Source organism: Triturus cristatus, chromosome 2_1 (assembly GCF_964204655.1).
Source record: "Triturus cristatus chromosome 2_1, aTriCri1.1, whole genome shotgun sequence".
Taxonomy (NCBI): Eukaryota; Metazoa; Chordata; class Amphibia; order Caudata; family Salamandridae; genus Triturus; species Triturus cristatus.
Genome location: NC_140581.1, coordinates 24,140,870 through 24,158,612, shown reverse-complemented (window position 1 = coordinate 24,158,612; position 17,743 = coordinate 24,140,870). Strand labels below are relative to the sequence as shown.

The window sequence follows — 17,743 nt, the reverse complement described above, 5'->3', positions numbered from 1 at the left end:
TGCCTTTGCTACGCGTGCCTTTGCTACGCGTGCCTTTGCTACGCATGCCTTTGCTACGCATGCCTTTTCGTTCTAAAGGCATGAATGACAAAGGCATAGGCATGGTAAAGGTTTAAGAGTAGTAAAGGCAAATACGTGGCATCGCACAGCGTTCTACACACCTCTGCCCCTCGGTACCTCTGCCGCACACACCTGAGCATGAATTTAGGCGTAGTCCTTCTGCTTTATACACACACCTGCCCCTCGGTACCTCTGATTCACACACCTTGAGCATGAATTTAGGCGTAGTCCTTCTGCGTTCTACACACCTCTGCCCCTCGGTACCTCTGATTCACACACCTTGAGTATGAATTTAGGCATAGTCCTTCTGCGTTCTACACACCTCTGCCCCTCGGTACCTCTGCCGCACACACCTTGAGCATGAATTTAGGCATAGTCCTTCTGCGTTCTGCACACCTCTGCCCCTCGGTACCTCTGATTCACACACCTTGAGCATGAATTTAGGCGTAGTCCTTCTGCGTTCTACACACCTCTGCCCCTCGGTACCTCTGATTCACACACCTTGAGCATGAATTTAGGCATAGTCCTTCTGCGTTCTACACACCTCTGCCCCTCTGCCCCTCGGTACCTCTGCCGCACACACCTTGAGCATGAATTTAGGCGTAGTCCTTCTGCTTTATACACACCTCTGCCCCTCGGTACCTCTGATTCACACACCTTGAGCATGAATTTAGGCATAGTCCTTCTGCTTTATACACACCTGCCCCTCGGTACCTCTGATTCACACACCTGGAGTATGAATTTAGGCGTAGTCCATCCGCGTTCTACACACCTCTGCCCCTCGGTACCTCTGATTCACACACCTTGAGCATGAATTTAGGCGTAGTCCTCCATCTTCCTCCATTGCAAAAGGAGCTGACAGGAAACACTGAAGGAAAAGAGGCAACCATATTGAAACATAGCGCCTACTAACACACCCATTCCATAATCTATTAATAAATGACTGTAAAAATATGCGACTGAAGAATCCGTAATAGTTTATTAAATTCTATTATAGCACAACAGGGGTGTAGAATTCCTATAGCCGAAGGCATATTGTTTGGGGTTAGGACCGCACGTTTTCATGTGTATTTTGTCTTTGGGACAAAAAGGGCTAACCCCCTGCAGCACAAACCCTTTGGCTGCCAGTTTACAGACCACATTATGGACCAGGGAAGGGCATTGTCTGCAGTTAAGGACATTTTTGTGTTCATATGTTAATGCTGTATGAACTTGTGTTTAGGATTCATTAATGCTAAGCCTTTATTATTAGGCTGAGCGTTTTGAGGAAATGTCAGCTCAGACTACACTGCTGACAGCGGTTCCAGTATAAAAATGTGCACACACATTTATAATATTCTGCAGTTTAAGGCCATGTATAATGATCCCAGAATGCTCTCTGGTTAGATGCAAATATTTGCAGAAGCTTGAAAGCTAGATTGATGATTCTTTACTTTCAAATTAAAACGGAGACAAAAAAATGCTGCTAAAAAAAACATTTTGCTAAACTACTGTAAACGTTTAGGTACCATTACTTTGCAGCATAATTTATTAAATTTGTTGATGTATGCTAGTCCTTCCAAAATGATTCCTAAGGGAAAATCGATGTAACCATTTGCAACAAGATTATGGGAAACAAAACATAAACGAGCATTAGCATAGTCAGTATGTTTGAAGTTAGTGGTCCGCCATTTGGTTTTGTCAATGCGTGTCTTGTTTTGTCATGGTTTTTGTAAAACCTTATTGGCGTGCGAGCTGCCGGGCCCTCACCACTATAACAAGCATTTGCAAAAAAAAGTGGTCTCAAAAAGCACACATTGTCAAATTATATCCTGGCACTAAACTACTTTGCGTGCCGTTATTCTCCTTGTGAAAGAGCAGCATGCTTTCACTCATAGTGAAGCAAGCTGATCGATGGACAGAGAGAGATGTTACAATTTTATATAACACAATAGGCCTTTGTTAACCCCAGCCCGAATTAGGGGCCCAATTTTTAAAGAAATCTCAAAGTGCACCCATGGAATATGCACTTGCATTAGTGCAGATTTACAGCTTTAATGAATTTGCAAGAATTTCTAGAAGTAGGTCAATAAGTCGTAGTCCTAGAAAATTTTTGTGAACTGCATTTTAGTACAAGTATACATGCATGTGTAGATTTGCTCATCTAAAAATATTTTGAGTGTTTGCAAGTTCACTTTCTTCCCAACCCTGGATGAAGTTTTACATCTGCCATTGTCAGAGTAAATTTCCAACCTTTCTCAGCATGGGAAAAGTTTAGAGAAGAGCCGGTGAAAACCCGTAAAACATGCAAGTTAATAGGTTTGCACAGACTCAAAAGGGCATTGCAATCTTGGAACTATTGCTTACCACTAACTTCAAGCCCCAGTCTCTAGATCTGCGGAAACGTAGCAACATAAGGGGATTGCAAGTACGCAAACACTATTCTGGTAGGAGCCCTGGCATAATCAAAGAGGCTGTTATCAGAACTCTTATATAGTGAGATTGCTGCCATAATTTGTCGCCGCATTACATGGCACAAAAGGTACAAGTGCATTTTGATACAGGGCAAGTGAATTTATGAAGCAACCTGCCCCTGGTCAAGTCGATATTTTATTAAATTCCACACCCCTGCGCACAGTGTCGCAGTACATCACATGATTTGCTTAGGTGAGGGACTTAATTTATAACAGGAGCGCGCATATGTGACTTTTCATAGTTTCTCGCGAAACGCCCTAAGTGCTGTTTTGTATTCTTAAATAGTGAGTAACCATGGCAGGTTCCCATTACTTACACGTTTGTACCATCTTGCTGGAGTTGATCCAGTTCATGATGGCTGAGGCGCATCCCGTGCTTTTCCTTCCTCATTCTGCAGCCACTCCAGTATTCCCTAACTGCTCACGTGCCATTACCAAGCATATGTTTTTACCACGCATGCCAAATTTTGACTACGTATATGCCTTTCCAACAAAACTTTTGTGGAAAAGACATGCATGGTAAAGGCATATGCATTGTTACAAATATGAGTTGTAAATGCATGCATGATAATTGCATTCGCTGTTCTATCACACAACCCTATGGGCTAGCTAACAAAGACCCCGCTGACACCCACGGCCGCATGCTACCGAGGGGATGGAATGAGCGCACTGAGTGCTCTCCTCCTTTCATGGGAATGACTTCTGTGAGGCAGCGGTGGCAGCCAGTCATTGTAGTTGAAGGAGCAGGCCTTCCTTTCCTGTAACCTTCACTGGGTTCCCTAGCTGTCTAGTTTAAAAAGTCTTCCATTTCCTCACGGGCTTTTGCTTCATTCATGTATGACATGTATTGAGCTTGCAGGTTACCTCTGTAACCATGAGGCAGAGTGAGCGTGAAATGTGGGCTGTAGATGGTAGTGCTTCCCCTCTCTTTCCTCCATCCAATCAGGGGCATAAAGAGATGGAATGCAGGAAACACAGAGGGGAATGATGGGATGGAGGATAAGCAGAGGTAACAAAAGGGATGGAGGAAACCAAGAAGGAAATGATGGGATGGAGTAATCACAGATGGAATGGAGGACACAGAGGGGAATGATGGGATGGACGAAGCAGAGGAGAATTATCGGATGGAGGAACCTCAGAGATAACAGATGGGATGAAGGAAGGAGGGGAATGATTGGATGGAGGAAACAAAGATGGGAATAATGGGATGGAGGGAATGAAGGGATTGAGGACACTGAGGGGAATGATGGGATAGATGACACCAAGGGTAATGATGGGATAGAGGAAACCGAGGGGAATGATCGGATGGAGGAAGCACAGAGATAACAGATGGGATGGAGGGAACAGAGATGGGAATGATGGGATGGAGGAAATGGGAATGAGTGGATGTAGGAAACTGAGAAGGGAATGATGGGATGGAGGAAACTGAGGGGGATGATGGGATGGAATGGGCAGAGAAGGGAATTGTGGGATGGAGTAGGCAGAGAACGGAATGATGGGATGGAGGAAGCAGAGGGTAATTGTGGGATCCCTTGCGTCCCCGCTGTCCTCCACTCCACCAGTCATGTGTGCATGGATACTGTAGTGTCTGTGCCTGTAGGGCTGAGGTTTCCCAGCCAGAAGTTCCAATCTGACACGCTCTTTTGCTGTGATGCTTGCCAGATGCATCTCTCAGGCTGTCTTTGAGGATGACTGCTCTTGTATCATCGGGAGCTGTCCTTTCTCTAATGGCACTGCTGGCCATTGCAGTCCAGCCTGCAGCCACTCCTCTGATGTCATTGGCATGCAACATTCACCGCCTCAGTGCCTAGTCTCACACCATTCGGAATGACTGCTGTCCACCTTGCACAACACCTGGCCGGGCTGAAAGAGTTCTGTATCATTTTAAAATCCACATAACAGCCTGCTGCTTGGGCCAAGGGCCTCTGGTGAAAAACACCAACAAATGCAACTTTTGGGCCAAGCTTTTGGAGTTCTGAGGAGAAATGTGTTAGAAAATGCAAGGATTGTGTGCAGCATTGTCAAGAGTGTGCATTTTATTTTAAAATTGGTCTATGCTGTGTCTTTCTATGGAATACATAACTAATGTCCAGTGAGTAAATCCTTCCACAACTTTGCACCTTGAGCTTTTGGCTGCTGCCATCTTTCAGGATCATGTGCCCAGTAGGCAGGCGACATTCGATGTCATGAGCTCCAACCCCCTTCTTTCTTTCTTTTCAGTGCGTATTGTGGGGGTATGTGGCTTGCCTCTGTCTGCATGATGTGCAAGATGGCTGAAATCTTAACCGATGATGTGGTTCTTCAGAAGTATTCCTGTATCCTGGAGAAGGGAAAGCGTGCATTTGAAAGGCTCCTGTGGAACGGTAGGTGTCTGTGAAAGAATAAAAAAACACCCCATGCCTGGACCCTGCTGCCTCCTAGTAGTGACTTGGCCATGGAGGATAGCTGTATGCCACTCTCTATACCGATCCTGGATTTCTGCCAGCTGGCAATTAATATTGTAATACCCATTGTTCTATTCAGTTGTTTGATATGAACACAGCTTGTACCTGTAACTGTCAGCGTGTGAGTGAATATATCCAACTGTTCTGAAACTCAGTTAAGAGACCTTTGGAGTTTGACTAAACATGTTGGTTAGTTTAGTAGCTGGTTTAAGGTTGAATGGTTTTCAACTAATTCACCACAGATATCTCAGCTCGTTTCGAAGAGTGTATGTCATCAATCAATCAATCAGGGATTTGTAGAGCGCACTACTCACCCGTGAGAGTCTCAAGGCGCTGGGGGGAGGGAGGGTATCGGGCAACGCCAGTCATCTGAAAAGCCAGGTCTTGAGGCTCTTCCTGAAAGCGTGCAGTGTGGGGCTTCGTCTGATGCTGAGGGGGAGTTCGTTCCAGGTCTTGGCATCGATGTAGGAAGGCTCAGCCTCCCATTCTGGCTCTGTGGAGGCGGGGTATTTTGGCCAAGGCTAGGTCAGCATAACAGAGGTTCCTCTTGGGGACGTAGAAAGAGATTATTTTGTTGAAGTATTGGCGTCTGGTGTTATGGAGGGCTTTGTACGTGTGTGTGAGCAGCTTGAAATCACACTTTTTTCGACAAGGAGCCAGTGGAAGTCTTGTAGGTGCTGGGTGATGTGGTCTTGTCGTGGGATGCTGAGGACGAGTCTGACTACGTCGTTCTGGATGGTCTGGAGCTTGTGGAGTAGAGATTTGTTGATTCTGGTGTAGAGGGCGTTTCTGTAGTCCAGCCTGCTGGTGATGAGTGCATGGGTGACTGTCTTCCTGGATACTGGGGGGTGTCCATTTGAAGGTTCTGCGAGTATGCGGAGGGTGTTGAAGCAAGTGGGGGATACAGCGTTGATCTGTCGGTTCATGGTGAGGGAGCAGTTGCGTTTGATGCCATGGTTTTGGGCGTGGTCCTTCGGTGTGGGAGGGTTGCCGAGGGCGGGGGGGCCACTAAGTGTCATCCCATGCGGATGAGGTGGATCTGAGGATTTAGTCTTGTTTTCTCCAAGTTGAGCTTCAAGCAGGTGCTGCTCATCCAGGATGCGACGTCCTTCATTCCTTCCTGGAAGTTCCTGGTGGGGTTGGGGTCCTTGGTGAGGGAGAGCATGAGCTGCGTGTCGTCAGCATAAGATACTGTGCTGAGTCTGTGTTTTCTGACGATGGTTTCGAGGGGGGCCATGTAGATGTTGAAGAGCGTGGGGTTGAGGGAGGATACTTGGGGGACTCCGCATCTGATTTCTGTGGGTTCGGAGAAGAAGGGTGGGAGTCTTATTCTTTGAGCTCGGCCAGCAAGTATCCAGTCTAGGGCAGTTCCCTGTATGCCGGCATCGCGGAACCTGGTGGCTAGTGTGTGATAGGAAACGGTGTCGAAGGCTGCTGAGAGGTCTAGTAGAAAGAGGGCTGCAGTGTGACCTTGTTCGAGGAGTGTGCGGATGTCGTCCATGGTTCTAAGAGGGCGGTCTATGTGCTGTGGTTGCTGCAGAAGCTGGATTGAGATGTGTTGAGGATGTTGTTGGTTTCTATGAAGTTCGTTAGCTGGATGTTGACTATCTTCTTGGTGACTTTGGTGGTGAAGGGGAGGAGAGAAATAGGCCTGTAGTATTTGAGGTCCGTGGGTCTGCGGAGGGCTTCTTGAGACGTTTGGCTTCTGCGCATTTCCAGTCGTCGAGTAACGTACCTGTTTCAAGGGGGCAGTTGATTGTCCATCGTAGTTCTGGTGTGATGGCGGTGGCGGCCCTGTGGAAGATGTGTGGTGGGCAGGGGTCAGTGGGTTCTCCGGAGTGTATGCTCCTCATGGTCTTTGCGGTGTCTTCTGTGGTGACCGGGATCCAGGCGATGATGGTCGGCTGAGTGGTGATGCCGGGGTACGGTGCTGGGTTGGTATCTTGGTCTTGTTTATCAAAGTTGTTGTAGAGTACCCTGATCTTGTGGTGGAAGATAGAGCCGAGTTTGTTGCAGAGGTCCTGGGGGGATTAGGGGGAATGTCAAAGGTTTTGCTGGGGCAGGGGGGTCTGATGAATTCTTGTATGATGCTGAAGAGTTCCTTGGAGTTTCGGGAGCTGGAGAGATTCTGTCCTGGATGAAGTTCCTCTTGGTTGATCCGATGAATTGGTGGTGTGCTGTAGTGGCGGTCCTGTAGGCGGTGTGTGCTTCCGAAGTTTTGCTGTTCCTCCATGCTTTCTCGAGTCGTCTGCACAAGCGCTTGGATTCTCGGGGGTCCATGGTGAACCAGGTGACTTTCGTGGTATGTTGTCCTTCGGATTTCTGGAGGAGTGCGAGCGTGTTGGCGCAGTCCACATTCCAAGCATTACCTCTGCACAGCGACTTCAGCTGAGCGCATGTTCCAAGCACCTCCTCTGCACAGGGACTTCAGCTGAGCGCAGGTTACAAGCACCTCCTCTGCACAGGGACTTCAGCAGAGCGCAGGTTACAAGCACCTCCTCTGCACAGGGACTTCAGCGGAGCGCAGGTTACAAGCACCTCCTCTGCACAGGGACTGCAGCGGAGCGCAGGTTACAAGCACCTCCTCTGCACAGGGACTTCAGCGGAGCGCAGGTTACAAGCACCTCCTCTGCACAGGGACTGCAGCGGAGCGCAGGTTACAAGCACCTCCTCTGCACAGGTACTTCAGCTGAGTGCAGGTTACAAGCACCTCCTCTGCACAGGGGCTTCAGCGGAGCGCAGGTTACAAGCACCTCCTTTGCATAGGGACTTCAGCTGAGTACAGGTTACAAGCAACTCCTCTGCAAAGGGGCTTCTGCGGAGTGCAGGTTACAAGCACCTCCTCTACATAGGGACTTCAGCTGAGCGCAGGTGACCAGCACCTCCTCTGCGCAGGGACTTCAGCTGAGCGCTGGTTACAAGCACCTCCTCTGCACAGGGACTTCAACTGAGCGCAGGTTACAAGCACCTCCTCTGCACAGGGACTTCAGCTGAGCGCAGGTTACAAGCACCTCCTCTGCACAGGGACTTCAGCTGAGCCCAGGTTACAGGGACTTCAGCTGAGCCCAGGTTACAAGCACCTCCTCTGCACAGGGACTTCAGCTGAGCGCAGGTTACAAGCACCTCCTCTGCACAGGGACTTCAGCTGAGCGCAGGTTACAAGCACCTCCTCTGCACAGGGACTTCAGCTGAGCGCAGGTTACAAGCACCTCCTCTGCACAGGGACTTCAGCTGAGCACAGGTTACAAGCATTCCCTCTGCACATGGACTTCAGCTGAGCGCAGGTTACAAGCATCCCCTCTGCACAGGAACTTAAGCTGAGCGCAGGTTACAAGCACCTCCTCTGCACAGGGACTTCAGCTGAGCGTAGGTTACAAGCACCTCCTCTGCACAGGGACTTCAGCTGAGCGCAGGTTCAAAGCATCCCCTCTGCACAGGGACTTCAGCTGAGCGCTGGTTCCATCGATCCCCTCTGCACAGGGACTTCAGCTGAGCGCAGGTTCCAAGCACCTCCTCTTTACAGGGACTTCAGCTAAGCACAGGTACCAAACACCCAGTCTGCACTGCTTTTGCCTGCATAAAGCCTGCTGTGGACACTGTGCAGCGAGTTTGACAGAGGGCCTGGCTTGTGACCAGGCCCTGCTCCATGTTACTTGCCTTACAAGCAAAGCCAAACACTCATGTTTGGCTTTGCTTATGCTTTTTTGTTTTCACAGGGCCTGAAACTCAAGTTTGAAAAGCAATTCATGCGTTAGTACAAAATGGCAGTTAAATTTGTGCCCTTTTGTTTGTCAGGAGTGCCTAATTTTTTCTACACCTGTGGGTGCACCCAACTGCTGCCCTGGGTTCAGTTATCACTGAGGTTTGTCCCCATGGCTGTCGGAAAAAAATCTCAAAGTGCAAAACTCGCAGTCAGAGCGGCTCTTGTGTTTCAAAAGGGCCCTTGGATGGATCTCCCCTCAGCTCTGAAACACTGCGTCAGTGTCGTCCAGGACCCGACGGCAGTGGGGCCCCTGAAAATGGTAGCGACTTTGGCACAGGTCTCGTCGCAGGTGCGCCGGAGGGGCGATGCTCGGCGCTGACCTGCAGCAGTTTCTGGGATTCGAAAGGGTCTTGAGTGTCGACTGCACTGAGGCGTGGCACCGTTTCCAGGTGAGGTCCTCAGACATGGATGGAGCATCCTCCGTGCCTTTTCCTCTTTCAGAGGTTCTTCCTCCTTGGGCTCAGAGACATCTGAGCTGTAGGTCAGGTGACTCCCCTCTTCTTCCTCCGGCTCCGAGATGTCAGGGCTAAAGGCCAGGCGACTCCCCTCTTCTTCCTCCTTGGGCTCTCCCCGATGTCGGGCTGAAGGTCGGGCGACTCCCCTCCGCTTCCTCCTTGGGCTCTCCCTGACATCGGGCTGTAGGGCAGGTAACTCCCCTCTTCTTCCTCCGTGGGCTCCCGGATGTCTGGGCTGAAGGTCGGGCGACTCCTCTCTTCTTCTTCCTCGGGCTCAGAGACGTCTGAGCTGAGGGTCAGGTGACTCCCCTCTTCTTCCTCCTCGGGTTCCCGGATGTCGGGGCTGTAGGTCAGGTGACTCCCCTCTTCTTCCTCCTTGGGCTCCCGGATGTCTGGCCTGAAGGTCAGGCGACACCTCTCTTCTTCCTCCTTGGGCTCTCCCTGACATCCGGCTGTAGGTCAGGTGACTCCCCTCTTCTTCCTCCTTGGGCTCCCGGATGTCGGGCCTGACTGTCAGGTGACTCCCCTCTTCTTCCTCCTCGAGTTCCCGGATGTCGGGCCTGAAGGTCAGGTGACTCCACTCTTCTTACTCCTTGGGCTCTCTCTGACATCGGGCTGAAGGTTGGGCCTGAAGGTCAGGTGACTCCCCTCTTCTTAGTCATTGGGCTCTTACCGACATCGGGCTGTAGGTCAGGTGACTCCCCTCTTCTTCCTCCTCGGGCTCCCGGACGTCTGGGCTGAAGGTCGGGCGACTCCCCTCTTCTTCCTCCTTGGACTCTCCCCGACATCCGGCTGTAGGTCATGTGACTCCCCTCTTCTTCCTCTGGCTCCGAGACGTCTGAGCTGTAGGTCCGGACATTCCCGCCCCCCCCCTTCTTCCTCCTTTGGCACTGAGACGTCAGGCCCTAGGTCAGGCGACTCACCTCTTCTTCCTCCTTGGGCTCTCCCCGACGTCGGGCTGAAGGTTAGATGACTGCCCTCTTCTTCCTCCTTGGGCTCTCTCCAACGGGCTGTAGGTCAGGTGACTCCCCTCTTCTTCCTCGGGCTCCCGGATGTCGGGGCTGATGGTCCGATGACTCCCCTCTTCTTCCTCCTTGGGCTCTCCCCGATGTCGGGCTCAAGGTCGGGCAACTCCCCTCTTCTTCATCCTTGGGCTCTCCCCGACGTCGGGCTGAAGGTCGGGCGACTCCCCTCTTCTTCCTCCTCAGGCTCCCGGATATTGGGGCTGAAGGTCAGGCGACTTCCCCTCTTCTTCCTCCTTGGGTTCTCCCCGACATCGGGCTGTAGGTCAATCAATCAATCATGGCATTTGTAAAGCGCACTACATACCCGCGAGGGTCTCAAGGCGCTAGGGGGGGGGGGGGGGAGGGGGGAGGGGGGAGCTGCTACTGTCCGAAGAGCCAGGTCTTGATGAGTCTTCTGAAGGTCAGAAGGTCTGCCGTAGGCGGATGGGGAGGGTGTTACATGTCTTGGTCGCGAGGTGGGAGAATGATCTGCCGCCGGCGTTCACTCTCCGGATGTGAGGGACGGTGGCGAGGGCGCGGTCTGCAGAGCGGAGCTGGCGGGTGGGGGTGTAGAGGCCGAGTCGGCTGTTGAGGTACGTTGGTCCGGTGTTGTGGGGTGCCTTGTGTGCGTGGGTGAGGAGTTTGAAGGTTATCATCTTGTTGACAGGGAGCCAGTACAGGTCTATCAGATGGGGTGTGATGTGGCTGCGGCGAGGGATGTCGAGGATCAGGTGTGCGGAGACGTTCTGGATGCGTTGAAGCAGTTTCAGGACTTTGTCCCGGGCTCCTGCGTAGAGTGCGTTTCCGTAGTCCAGTCTACTGCTAACGAGGGCCTGGGTGACCGTCCTTATTGTTTCGGTGAGTATCCACTTGAAGATTCTGCGAAGCATGCGGAGGGTGTTGAAGCAGGAGGAGGAGACGGCGTTGACCTGCTTCGTCATGGAGAGGGTGGAGTTGAGTATGACCCCTAGGTTGCGTGCGTGGTCGGTGGGTGTTGGGGGTGTTCCCAGTGCAGTCGGCCACCAGGAGTCGTCCCAGGCCGAGGGGGTGGATCCGAGGATGAGGACCTCCGTCTTGTCCGAGTTCAGTTTCAGGTGGCTGTTCCTCATCCAGTCAGCGACAGCCTTCATTCCTTCACGGAGGTTGGTTTTGGCGGTGTGGGGGTCCTTGGTGAGGGAGAGGATCAGCTGGGTGTCGTCGGCGTAGGAGATTATGTTGAGGTTGTGCCGTCGTGCGATGTGGGCAAGCGGTGCCATGTAGACGTTGAACAACGTTGGGCTGAGGGATGAGCCTTGGGGTACGCCGCAGATGATCTAGGTGGCTTTGGAGCGGAAGGGGGGGAGGCAGACGCTCTGTGTTCTGCCGGAGAGGAAGGAGGGGGTCCAGTCCAGGGCCTTGTCTTGGATTCCGGCATCGTAGAGGCGTGTTCGTAGTGTGCGGTGGCAGACCGTGTCGAAGGCGGCTGACAGGTCCAGGAGGATGAGGGCTGCGGTTTCTCCATTGTCTAGCAGGGTCCTGATGTCATCGGTGGCGGCGATGAGTGCAGTTTCGGTGCTGTGGTTGCTGCGGACCCCGGACTGGGACGGGTCCAGGATGCTGTTCTCCCCGAGGAAGCTGGTCAGTTGTTTGTTGACGGCCTTTTCGATGATCTTCGCTGGGAACGGGAGCAGGGCGATGGGTTGGAAATTCTTGAGGCCCTTGGGGTCCGCCTTGGGTTTCTTGAGTAAGGCGTTGAGCACTGCGTGCTTCCAGCTCTCCGGGAAGGTCACTGTCTCGAAGGAGATGTTGATGGTTTTCCGGAGATGGGGTGTGATGGTGCTGCTGGCTTTGTTGAAGATGTGGTGTGGGCAGGGGTCTTCCGGGGATCCAGAGTGGACGGTGTTCATGATCTTGATGGTGTTGTCGTCATTGATGTTGGTCCAGGCGGTTGGTGCAGGTGGTGGCCGTGGGAGCGGGGGTCTCAGTGGTTGCCGGTGACGGCGGTGAAGCTGTCGTGGATGTCTGCGATCTTGCGATAGAAGAAGGTGGCCAGCGAGTCGCACAGGCCTTGTGAAAGTGGGATGTCGTTGGTGCTGGAGCTGGGGTTGGAGAGTTCCTTCACGATGTTGAAGAGCTCTTTGCTGTTGTGTGCGTTGTTGTCTAGGCGGTCTTTGAAGGAGGTCCTTTTGGCGGATCTGATGAGGTGGTGGTGTCTGCGGGTGGCGTTCTTGTGGGCTGTGTAGCTCTCCGGTGTTCGTTTACAGAACCAGTTTTTTTTTTTTGTTTTTGGCAGGTTCGCTTAAGGCCTGGAGGGCTTCGGTGAACCAGCTGGCTTTCTTGCTAGTGTGGGTGTTGGAGTGTCAGGTGACTCCCCTCTTCTTCCTTCCTTCCTTCTTCCTCCTTCCTCCTCGGGCTCCCAGACGTCTGGGCTGAAGGTCGGGCGACTCCCCTCTTCTTCCTTCTTGGGCTCTCCCCGACATAGGGCTGTAAGTCAGGTGACTCCCCTCTTCTTCCTCTGGCTCCAAGACGTCTGAGCTGTAGGTCCGTACATTCCCCCCCTTCTTCCTCCTTATGCACTAAGACGTCGGGGCTGATGATCAGGTGACTCCCCTCTTCTTCCTCTTCGGGCTCTGGGAAGTCCAGGCCCTAGGTCAGGTGACTCCCCTCTTCTTGGACTCTCCCCGACGTCGAGCTGAAGGTCGGGCCTGAAGGTCAGGTGACTCCCCTCTTCTTCGTCCTTGGGCTCTCTCCAACGTCGGGCTGTAGGTCAGGTGACTCCCCTCTTCTTCCTCCTTGGGTTCTCTCCGACGTCGGGCTGTAGGTCAGGTGACTTCCCTCTTCTTCCTCCTTGGGCTCTCCCCAACGTCAGGCTGGAGGTCCGGTGACTCTCCTCTTCTTCCTCCTTGGGCTCTCCCCGACGTTGGGCTGGAGGTCTGGTGACTCCCCTCTTCCTCCTTGGGTACCGAGACGCTGACGTCGGGCTGTATGTCAGGTGACTCCCCTCTTCTTCCTTCCCTCTTCTAACTCCTCGGGCTCTCAGACGTCTGAGCTGAAGGTTGGGCGTCTCCCCTCTTCTTCCTCCTTGGGCTCTCCCCCACATCGGGCTGTAGGTTAGGTGACTCCCCTCTTCTTCCTCCTTGGGCACCGAGATGCTGACGTCGGGCTGTAGGTCTGGGGACTCCCCTCTTCTTCCTCCTTGGGCTCTCCCCGACATCGGGCTGTAGGTCAGGTCCTCTCTTCTTCCTCTGGCTCAAAGACGTCTGAGCTGTAGGTCCGTACATTTCCCCCCCTACACTCTTCCCCCCCCCCCCCCCCCCCATCTTCCTCCTTGGGCACTGAGACGTCAGGGCTGATGATCAGGTGACTCCCCTCTTCTTCCTCTTCGGGCTCTGTAAAGTCCAGGCCGTAGGTCAGGTGACTCCCCTCTTCTTCCTTCTTGGGCTCTCCCCGACGTCGGGCTGAAGGTCAGGTGACTCCCCTCTTCTTCCTCCTTGGGCTCTCTCCAACGTCGGGCTGTAGGTCAGGTGACTCCCCTCTTCTTCCTCCTTGGGCTCTCTCCGACGTCGGGCTGTAGGTCAGGTGACTCCCCTCTTCTTCCTCCTTGGGCTCTCTCCGACGTCGGGCTGTAGGTCAGGTGACTTCCCTCTTCTTCCTCCTTGGGCTCTCCCCAACGTCAGGCTGGAGGTCAGGTGACTCCCCTCTTCTTCCTCCTTGGGCTCTCTCCGACGTCGGGCTGTAGGTCAGGTGACTCCCCTCTTCTTCCTCCTTGGGCTCTCTCCGACGTCGGGCTGTAGGTCAGGTGACTCCCCTCTTCTTCCTCCTTGGGCTCTCCCCAACGTCAGGCTGGAGGTCAGGTGACTCCCCTCTTCTTCCTCCTTGGGCTCTCCCCAACGTCGGGCTGAAGGTCAGGTGACTCCCCTCTTCTTCCTCCTTGGGCTCTCTCCAACGTCAGGCTGGAGGTCAGGTGACTCCCCTCTTCTTCCTCCTTGGGCTCTCTCCAACGTCAGGCTGGAGGTCAGGTGACTCCCCTCTTCTTCCTCCTTGGGCTCTCTCCGACGTCGGGTTGTAGGTCAGGTGACTTCCCTCTTCTTCCTCCTTGGGCTCTCTCCAACGTCAGGCTGGAGGTCAGGTGACTCCCCTCTTCTTCCTCCTTGGGCTCTCCCCCACATCGGGCTGTAGGTCAGGTGACTTCCCTCTTCTTCCTCCTTGGGCTCTCCCCCACATCGGGCTGTAGGTCAGGTGACTTCCCTCTTCTTCCTCCTTGGGCTCTCCCCCACATCGGGCTGTGGGTCAGGTGACTCCCCTCTTCGTCCTCCTCGGTACCATGCGGGCCCCAATCGCCGAAGATATGACCTTTCCGAAGAGGCTTGTACATTTCGCTGGGGCCCACTGCCTGTCTCGTCACTGACGCAGGGTTTCCAGCTTCTGAACATCGTCGTGCTCCGGCGAGCGGCACAAGTTGAAGACCGCGTGGAGATCAGCCCTGGGTATATGTAATGGCACTGCGGGCACCGTCTGATGGGCATTGCTTCCATTACCCCGTGCGCTGCCTCATTGCCCGATCTCAGTTAGGAGGGGGTTCAACAACGGGCCTCGGGGCCGCAACAGGAAACCTCGACCTCGTCAGGACCGGGTGCAGCACTGAGAAACGCATGTAGAGCACCTGAATCCTCTGTTCCTGCAGCACTCTGGGAGCATACACATCGCCTCGACACCAAGATTAAGGTACAGAAACTCTTTGCCCTTAGATACGTGACACAGACATCGCGCAATTCTTTTTCACTAAAGTGCTCGGCACTTTTGTAATTTATTTCAGAATTCCACTCATGACCTACAACCCTCTTAGTAATTGTGTACACGGAGCTACAGCCAGTCCATCGAGCCGATATCTAAAGCAAAGTGCTGGTCTGCTTCCCCGCATACAGAGAGTTGCTACACACATACGGGTAAGCCTGTGCTTTGTTTACTGCTATTCTTAGCCATACATTACTACAGACAGACTTCCATATAGTGTTTCCTTCGTATTTCTTCAATACAGCACTTGACAAACACGGATATTCAGTGTCTTCCTTATCACGGAGCCTTTCCCGGCACCGCCATCTCCTCTGCCTGCCTACCGCTACCCTCCCATGGGGTAAGTTCCACTGGCTCATCCTCCACCGTGTTCATTATATTTCCACTGCCACATGGCCCCATTTTATTTACAGTATATTCTTCTTACTTCTTCACAGCGCCCGGCTAGGTTCCCTGTGAGTTCATTTTTTCACTATTTTCACGGTGACACTGCTCCTTACACTAGGCAGTGCAGGCCCTCCTTCAGGTATACTTACATACAGATCTCTTGCCCTCTCAAACACCGTTTGCTATTATGGCCAGACACTGATGGTATCCTCCCATTTCTTTTAGGTGTCCCGACAATTCTAGGTCCTGAGGAGACCCTACATTTCACACAGGATCGAATCGCCGTTGACAGTTAACAAAGGCGAACCATTACCCACCACTTATGATTGTATAAAATGTTGTCCAACACATTTCTAAATTGCCAATGGTCATTGTAATGTTCAAAAGTGAAACCTTGTACATACGTCACATAATATGTCACCACTAGTTTAGGTTCCTTACGTTTTTTTCACTGGGACACCTCTCATAATTGTTTGTGGTACACTCCCAAGCTCTATGTATATATTGTTTACTTTACCTACTTATTATATAAACAATTTTACAAATTGATGTGTCCTCAGCTCTTTTTTATTAAGGAAAAGCCTTATTAGTCCACAGAAGCCATTGTTTCCTCAGCAACATGAAGTGACCAAGCATGCACAAATCTAGGCCGGATCTAGGGCCGTGACGGCCCAGCACCGTCGTGCAAGCACTACAACCTTGAGCACAGAGGAGGCATAATTGAGGTTACCAGCCATCAACAAAATGATGCACCAAGAAGATCCCTGAAGGAAGGACAGAACCTGCGAGAGGTTCACAAAGAAAGAAGATACAGGCGTACGGGGAGCCAGCTGAGGGCATCCCTAAAGAGAAAAGGCCAGTTAGAGAAAGAGCCCGGTTGCCTGCAAGACAGACAATGCCGCGGATTTCAGGAGGAGGAAGACTGGCACTGCTCTCTGTGAGAAAGTTCACTCTTTCTGCATGGTTGCCCCCTTTTTTACTGAACTGCTGATGTACTTTGACTGAGTGTGCCCTGGGCTCCTGCTAATCAGGTACCCAGGGACTATGTTCTTTCCCTAAAACTGCATTGAAGCCTAAACCCAATTGGCATCTCTGGGCACAGGTCAGCCCCTGGTAAATGGTACCACAGGTACCCAGGGCACTGTGACTAGAGGAGGCCTGTAATGGCTGCAGCACTTATTGTGCCACCCTTAGAGGTCCTGTACCCTGACACTGACACACTACTTTTGCAGGCTGCGTGTCTTGGTGAAGAACAAAGTGGTGAGTCGAAATGGCACACATCCCTGTGTGCCATGCCTACAAGCCACTTCCCTCGCATAGATCAGTCACCCCTCTAGCTGGGTGCACTTTACCAGTGGTGAGGGTACAGGTGCATGAGCCCTGTAACCCTGCAGTGTCTAAGTCCATTCTTAGACATTGTAAGTGCAGTACTGCCATTAAGAGTATATGGTGCTGGGAGTTTGTCATTACGAACTCCACAGCACCATAATGGCTACACTGAAAATGAGAAGTTTGGTATCAAACTTCTCAGCACGATATACACACACTGATGCCGGTGTGGGATTTAATGAAAAATGCACACAGAGGGCATCTTAGAGATGCCCCATGTAAAATAACCCATCAGTAGTGTCCAGGCTGAGTGGCTGCTTTCCGCTGCCACCACCAGACCTGTTTCTGGACCCCTGGGTCGAAAGCCTGCTGCTCTCTGGGGCCTGAAACAATGCACATCCTGAGATGACCCTCCGCTTCCATGGCCGCCTCCACCCGCAGGTTTCACCTGCGCCTCATCCCTGGTGGTCCAGTGGACCTCTATTCTCTCGCTCCGCTTTTTCTCTCCTTTTTCACTCGTTTTTTCCCCTCACTTCTATCTCCCCTCTTCACTCTCCTTCTGGGTCTTTCCTCCATTTTCTGTTGTTTTACCCTCATTTCAAGCTCCCCCTTTCACTGTACTTCTGTGTCTTTCCTCCACTCTTTCTTGCCCTTTTCTGCCTTATTTGCACTTTTCTCTCTCTTTTTGCCATTTTCAGCCCGTTTTTCCCCGCTGCTGCTGCCCCCTTGGCCCCTCCCCCCAGCACGACCAGTGCGACCGGCCCAATCCATCTCCGCTCCCTGCCTCCCAGCTGTCCAGCCCTCCCTGACCCCTACTTAATGGCGGCCGCGCCCAAGGCAAGCTTGTCTGTGCCTGTCCGTGACCCGACTGCGACCAGCGCCAGGAACCCTGGATCTCTGCACCGCCAACGATACGACCCAGCGGCACTCCACGCTCTCAACCCAGGCTGCAACAACAACTGCAAGCTAGCATCACCAGCCGACACCCGCGGACCCTTCAGCTGTCACCACTGCCAGCACACCTGCAGCACTGCCAAGACCACGGACCCAGCGCAACCCGCCCACAAGAACACAA

General features: G+C 52.5%; 1 protein-coding gene across 4 annotated transcripts in view; it reads left to right on the top strand.

Annotated features, from left to right (window-relative positions):
- Window positions 1-17,743, top strand: part of GBA2 (glucosylceramidase beta 2) — a 258,273-nt gene that overhangs the window by 208,267 nt on the left and 32,263 nt on the right. For all 4 annotated transcript variants that reach the window (XR_014969056.1, XM_085627706.1, XM_085627707.1 and 1 more), the window contains one exon: window positions 4,734-4,876. Coding sequence is in view for 3 of the 4 variants with exons in the window: in XM_085627706.1 (XP_085483832.1) it covers window positions 4,734-4,876 (143 nt within the window). In the remaining variant the exon portion in view is untranslated. The remainder of the gene's footprint in view (window positions 1-4,733; window positions 4,877-17,743) is intronic.